Source organism: Arachis ipaensis, chromosome B03 (genome assembly GCF_000816755.2).
Source record: "Arachis ipaensis cultivar K30076 chromosome B03, Araip1.1, whole genome shotgun sequence".
NCBI lineage: Eukaryota > Viridiplantae > Streptophyta > Magnoliopsida > Fabales > Fabaceae > Arachis > Arachis ipaensis.
Window position 1 is genome coordinate 28,320,770 of NC_029787.2, and position 7,073 is coordinate 28,327,842.

The 7,073-nt window shown below is 39.1% G+C and overlaps 1 protein-coding gene across 1 annotated transcript; it reads left to right on the top strand.

Annotated features, from left to right (window-relative positions):
• LOC107632791 lies at positions 1-837 on the top strand. The gene has a single exon (XM_016336445.1). It carries the CDS (start codon positions 1-3, stop codon positions 835-837), a length of 837 nt encoding a protein of 278 aa, XP_016191931.1.

A 7,073-nucleotide genomic window follows, 5' to 3' on the forward strand; every position in this document is an offset into this window, starting at 1 on the left:
ATGTTAGGCTTGATAGAGACAAAAAAAGAGGTTTTGACTAAATTTGACGTAGTACAACTGTGGGGTAATGATGTAGTAGGATGGGAGTTTGTGGGATCGGAAGGTGCCTCTGGTGGTCTACTGTTGATGTGGGATGAAACGGTTTTTAATATGAGAAATTGTCATAAAGGAGCTAGATGGTTATGTGTGGATGGAGTGCTGGTTAAAAATAATTTTCGGTGTGCCTTCTGTCTAGTTTATGGTGAGCATATTAGGGAGGAAAAGCTTATTGTGTGGGAGGAGCTGAGTTTCATATCAGGCTTATGTCAATTACCTTTCTGCTTTATGGGAGATTTTAATGAGATTACTCAATTAGAGGAGAGAAAGGGGGCTACTTCTATGCCGGTATCCGCAGTTGAGTTTAAAGATTGGATTCAAGATATGGAGCTTGTGGATCTCGTTTTGTCTGATTGTAGGTTCACATGGTTCAGGGGCCAGTCATGTAGTCGTATTGATAGAGTACTGGTTAGCTTGGAGTGGCTGGAAGAGTTTCCTGAAACAAGATTACGAGGAGGGCCACGAGGGTTGTCAGACCATTGTCCGTTGGTCATGGATGTCACACGGATGGGAGGGGGACCCAAGCCTTTTCGAAGTTTGGATTCTTGGTTTACTCATGATGGGTTTTTGAGGATGGTGAAGGAGGAGTGGAGGAGCATAGGGGAGAGACAATTCTTGGACAAGCTCAAGGCTATGACGACCCCACTGCGCAGATGGCATAGAGAAAATTTTGGAGATATGGATAGGAGGATTGATAGGTTTGAAGAGGAGATCAGGAAGGTTGATGCAGTTTGCGGATGATACTATACTGTTCTGCCCTCCAGAGGAAGAGACTATAAGGAATTATAAACGCTTACTGCGTTGCTTTGAACTGATGTCCGGGTTGAGTATCAATTTTGAGAAGTCCAGTTTCATTCCAGTTAATTGTGAACAGCATTGGACGGGCCAGATGTGTCAGCTATTGGGATGTAAGGAAGCCTCTCTACCAGTCCGATACCTTGGAATTTCTCTGGGAGCGAATCCAAGGTTAGTTAAGACCTGGAAACCGGTGATTGATAAGGTGGAAGAAAAGTTGAGCTTGTGGAAGGCGAAGACTCTCAATAAAGCGGGCAAACTAGTTCTCATCAAATCCGTCCTCAATAGTTTGCCTATATACTATCTCAGCCTATACAAGATGCCAAAGGCAGTTGCAGAAAAGTTGATCTCGCTGCAAAGACGGTTCTTATGGAGTAAGGAGGATGGGAAGATAGGGATGCCACTAGTGAGATGGGAGATAGTGATGGCTCCTAGAAAGGCGGGTGGTTTAGGAGTGGGAGACGCAGTAATTAGGAATACAGCCCTTTTGTTCAAGTGGTGGTGGAGATTTTCGAAAGAAGATTGCCCTTTATGGAAGAGAGTAGTGTGCTCTTGTAACAACATGAACCCCTCTGCGATGCTGTGTGGTCAGCCTGTTCCTGCAAGAGGGGGCCCTTGGAGAGATATCTGTCAGCTCCAGATCAGAGAGCCACAAATCAGAGAAAAGATGATCAGAGGCTTATCTATGGATGTAGGGAATGGCAGAACAATCAAATTCTGGGAGGATGTCTGGCTACCTGGTGGGAGGTTGAAAGAGATGTTTCCTAGACTTTTCTCGGTTTCAAACCTCACAGGATCTGTTATAGGGGAATGCGGGTTTTGGGATGGGTTAGAATGGATCTGGAGTCTCCAGTGGAGGAGAGAATTATTTCAGTGGGAGCTGGAGCTTCTACACCAACTCCATGAGGTCTTGCAGTCAGTAAAGATAACAACTGAGAGGGAGGACAGGGTGGTCTGGAAATATGATAAAACTGGTATTTTTACTACTAACTCCTTTGTGCAGGTGATGCAGGAAGCAGCTCCCCCGGAGGATATTACTAGCTATAGCTTTACTAGTGCTATTTGGAAGGGATTCGCTCCGCCAAGGGTTGAGCTATTTTCGTGGTTTGTTTTGGTTGAGAGGGTGAACACTAAAGAGAGACTATGCAAACTAGGTGTCATTGACCAGCATGATAATTTATGTGTTCTATGTTGTAAGTCTGTTGAGTCTGCTGCTCATCTTTTTATTAGCTGTGAGATCACTTGGCAGGTGTGGTGTGCATGGCTATTCGCCCTTGGCAGGATATGGACTATGCCGGGTACACTAAAACAACACTTTGAGAGCTGGACGAATGCTTCGTCTAGAAAGAATGAGCAGAGGCGGTGGCTGATTGGGTTCTTTGCTGTTATCTGGGCAGTTTGGCTAGAAAGGAATGGTAGAGTCTTCAACAATAAAGGCTCAGGGGTGATGGAAATAATAAACAGATACTTTATGCTCTCCGACGAGTGGCTTGGTGGTGAATCTCTTGGTTGTTGATGGCAATGCCGAAGATGACTAGAGGGTGTTTACTTCTTGAGTTATTCAATGATGGGTTGTACGTTGAGTAGCCTGTTACTTATGTGTCTTATTGCTCCATCTTGTTGTGTTGAGCACTTTTTATTTAAAAAAAAAAAGGCTAGAAACCGGGTTCGTAACACAAACCTAGATATAATAGTGATAATTAAAAATGTCAATGAGATATGTACGTGAGGATATGAGGATTAGGGATGGCAGTGGGACGGGTGGAGACGGGTTTTAGCCCTACTAGACCCCACCCTGCCGTCCTTTTACTCAGGTACTACCTATCCTATCATTACCCGCGGATAGTAAACTGCAATACCCTAACCCGCTATCCGTTCCTATAAAAATTAAATAACATTTTAATTTTTATATATTCGTGTATAAATTAAGACAAAAACATAAAATTCATAGATAAATTAAAATACAAACATAAATTCATAAAATTTTATTAGCTCAAATAACTTGAATTTTAAAAAAAGTTAGTGTTAGATCACTACAAATTTAACAACATAATAAAGAAATTACAATATTAGATATAAAATAGACTTCAATCCTTATTTTTTTTTATTACTTTTCACATCTTTATCATTATTAAAAGTTTACAAATCAAGATTTAAACTTAAAAATTGATGGTAATCAGTGGCTAAGAGAAGGGGAGTTGAATCTTAGCCCCTTTTTGCTGAATCTTACTTTATCCTTTTTCAACGAAACAACAGGAGATATTTTGGCTTTTGTCTCGTGCTGAGTTGAGAAACACTTTTGTTTTGTCTCGTGCCGAGTTGAGAGATACTTTTATTTTTGTCTCCTAATCAACAGAAACAGAGAAAGGAGTAGAGAAGAAGAAATAACACCAGATATATCCTGGTTCAGCTACTAGGTGCAATGTAGCCTACATCCAGTCTCCATCACAATAATAATGATAGAATTTCACTATCTTTTCACAAGATTACAAACACCAATTTCTCCCTAGGAATTACCCATTCCTATCTGGGACAAATCTAGATTCTAAACCCAATCTGAATTTGACTAGGACTCAAAACCTAGCTTTCAACAGCAAAGTGCTGACCCAACTTGCAAGGGAATCCCCACAGGATCATGACTCACAACAGAAAGATGTACAAAGAAACTTTGAGACACCTATGGCTTTTTCTCTAATTTTACTCACTGCCTTTTTCCTCTCAATGACTTTTTCTTACAAATCTCACCATTTTTGCCTTTTACCATGAGACTCAGACAGACAAAACTAAGAAAAAAAAACTAAATGAACATTATTGAAGGAGAAGAACTCATGAAGCTTTTGGGTAGCTATGAGAACTCTGTACTTTTTCACTTACTCTCCTTGATTTCAACCATTGGCCGTTCACCCTTAATATAGAAGGGGAAGCTTCCAAGGTTGAAACCGGTTTAACCAACCCAGCAACTTCTTCTCCAACCTTAGAGTAGCAGTAGTTCGAACAGAGAAGAGATAGAGAGAACCCGAATCTGTTTGCATGTACCTCTCTCGACCTTTTTCATTCATTTTCTTCAATCTTAGCCATTGATCTTAACTTTGGCCCCAAGAATTAATTCTGACCATTGATAAGTTTCTGACCCAAGGTGGCTTCACATTCTCCATGGTTTCCATTTCCATGCATGAGACCTTAGAGTTTTTCTTCTTGATTCTCGGTGAAGCACAAATGAAGAAACAAACTTTTGTTGAGCTTTGACCTTGAGAAATAAGCTATTGATGGCGAACAATAATAGTTCTAACATGGTGCCCTACACTCTGACAGAAGAGCAATCCAGCAACAGACCTCCATTCTTCAATGGAAAGAATTACAGTTATTGGAAGGAGAGAATGAAGATCTTTATTCAATCAATAGATTACAACATCTGGAAGATCATTCTGAATAGTCCCCATGTCCCAACCAAAACAGGAGCAGATGGTGTAGTCACTCCTAAAACTGAGGCCGAATGGAATGATGAAGATAAAAAGAAAATAGAGATCAACGCCAAAGCAGTCAACTTGGTCAACTGTGCTATCAGCTTCGAGGAGTACCGAAGGGTATCAAGATGCAAAATAGCGAAGAAAATCTGGGATAAGCTTCAAGTCACCGTTGAAGGCACTACCCAAGTCAAGCGGACCAAAATAGACATGCTGAGCAAAGAGTACAAAATGTTCTCCATAAAGGAAGGGGGGACAATTGATGAAGTTTTTGAAAGATTCAACGTCATCATCAATGGCTTGGATGCTATGGGGAGTACTCACCCAGAACTTGTGCTAGTGAGGAAAGTTCTGAGAAGTCTCACTAAAGAATGGGAAACTAAATCTATAGTTATAGCTGAGAGCAGTGGTATTGATCAAATGACATATGATGATCTGAGATAAAATTTATTTGCTTTTGAAACTACCTATTTAAAAACTGACTCAAAAAGGAAAGGAATTGCTCTCAAATTATTCACTGAGTCCCTGGATGATGAATCCAGTGATAATTTATCTGATGACGAGTTTGTTCTTTTTGCTAAGAAATTCAGGAAAATGATGAAGTTGAAAGAACAAAGAAAATGAGGCAGTTCAAAAAAACCAAAAAGGGATTTAAGTAAGATCATATGCCACAACTGCAAAGAGGCTGGACATTACAAGTTTGATTGTCCGAAGTTGAAGAAAGAAGAAAATACCAAAAAAGAAAAGAAGAAGGGGCTGATGGCCTCTTGGAAAGATCTAGAAAATGATTCAGACGAAGAAGAAGAATCAGAGAGCAAATCCCAAACCTGTCTCATGGCCAATCAAACGGATGAGGTAATTTTCATTGAACTTTCTACTAAAGATCTTCATCTTATGATCGATCACCTCACTGAGAAACTAAGATGCTTCTTAAATGAAAATCATGAACTTGAATCTCAAAATGACTTGTGAACCCTAAGATAATTTTAGTGTTGATGTATGAAAATTTAGATTGAATTATATATTTGAAAATAATTTGGTGATATTGGAGGCAAATTGGCAAAGTTGGGAGCATGAGCTTGAACTTTGGGGCTGTGGATATTTGTTAACAGTGGATACTTGAGGCATTCCGAGCTTATGGAGGAATCGGCCAAGGTATGGTTTCAGTTTCTCGTAACTAAAATATAATATGTCGTGAAAACTTAGGCTAGTTGATCGTAGGTTAGATTGAACCAGGATGATTTGTTAAGGTTTAGTGAATTAGTAAAACTGTGGAGTCGAATATGTGAATGTGTTGCTGAATTATTTAGTAATGATGAGGTTTGAGTTTGATTGTAAATGTTGATGTTGTTATATTGATGATTTACGAGTATTGTTGCTTTAGTTATGATTGTGTGAGTTAGAGTTGATGAAATTGAGTGTTGAAGTGTTGTGGAATGAAAGAAATGGTTATGAAATTGTTTTAAGTGTATTTAATGTTGTTTTGGGTTGTGAAACTTGGTTTGAAAATGAGAATTTAAAAAATAAAGATTTTGAACTCTTTTGATAAAAGCAGATTTTTAATGAACTTCGGCGGTCCATAACCTGAGCATCGGATATTGAATTTGAGTGAATTTTGATTCAAATTAAAGAGAGTTTTAAAAGCTTTAAGATGGTATAAACTTTGTGAAAAACAAAATTCCATAGAGAAAGTTATGGATGTCAGAAATTATGTATAAAAATTGAATTTTTGAAGTTATAGGAAAAACCAAAAACTCTGTTTAAGGTCAATTAGTTAGGTTTTGGGTTACGGAGTAAGGGTTAGTGAATGGAAGAAGATAGAATTGGTGTCAAAGGAGTTGAGGATGGGGATGCTTGATTTGATGAGGATGATGAGAGTAATGAGGATTTGTAATTTAAAGAGATATATGTGACCGAGTAGTAGGCAGTGGTGTTGTCCACTTGCTCCGGGTATGAGATGAGGAAGGAGAATTATGAAAAGCTAAGTTAAATATAGAATTTCGAATGAATATGATACATGAGAATGATTGATTATGAAATGTTGATGAATTATAATTAATGATTGACTTGAGATTGAATGAATTCTTAAATGAGATACCTGGGTAGTAGCAAGGATTGTGGTTCCTCCCGCTTGCTCCAGGTCAGTGTTGGTGACGCCTGGGTAGTAGCAGCAGTAGTGGATTATTCCACTTGATCTAGGTTAAACTTTCAAACACCTGCCTGGGTAATAGCCGCAGTAGTGGTTATTCCACTGGCTTTGGGTTAAGCGGATAGTAGCAAGGGGGTTGTAGTTCAAATTCACTTGCTCCGCAATGGGTGTTTTTGTCCATGGTTAGCTACCAGGACGTGTCGGGTTGGCTATATAACCGACAGATGATATCATCAGCCATAGGACAGGCATACATCATATGCATATGTGTGTTTTTTTTATTGTGCATTAATTGGGCTTGCCTATGTGGTCATTATACGTACTTGCTAAATTTGCTACCTATTGTAATTGTATTCTACTTGTGTTTGCATTGTTTGTATCTTGTTTGTCTGTGCTTTGGAGTTCTGGAGGAACGGAGGAAGGTGAGAAGCTAAAGGATCAAGTTAGGTTTGAGTTAGAATTTTGAACCTTTAGCAATCCCACCTTGTTTATGGCTTATTTATGGTTGTAAATAATAGTTTTAAGTTTGTAATTTTTGTTGGAAGTTCTAGGATCGCCTCTGACTTTTT

Bases quoted from the DNA above. Each gene is read 5' to 3' on its own strand.
- LOC107632791 (XM_016336445.1), top strand. From the start codon at position 1: ATGTTAGGCTTGATAGAGACAAAAAAAGAGGTTTTGACTAAATTTGAC.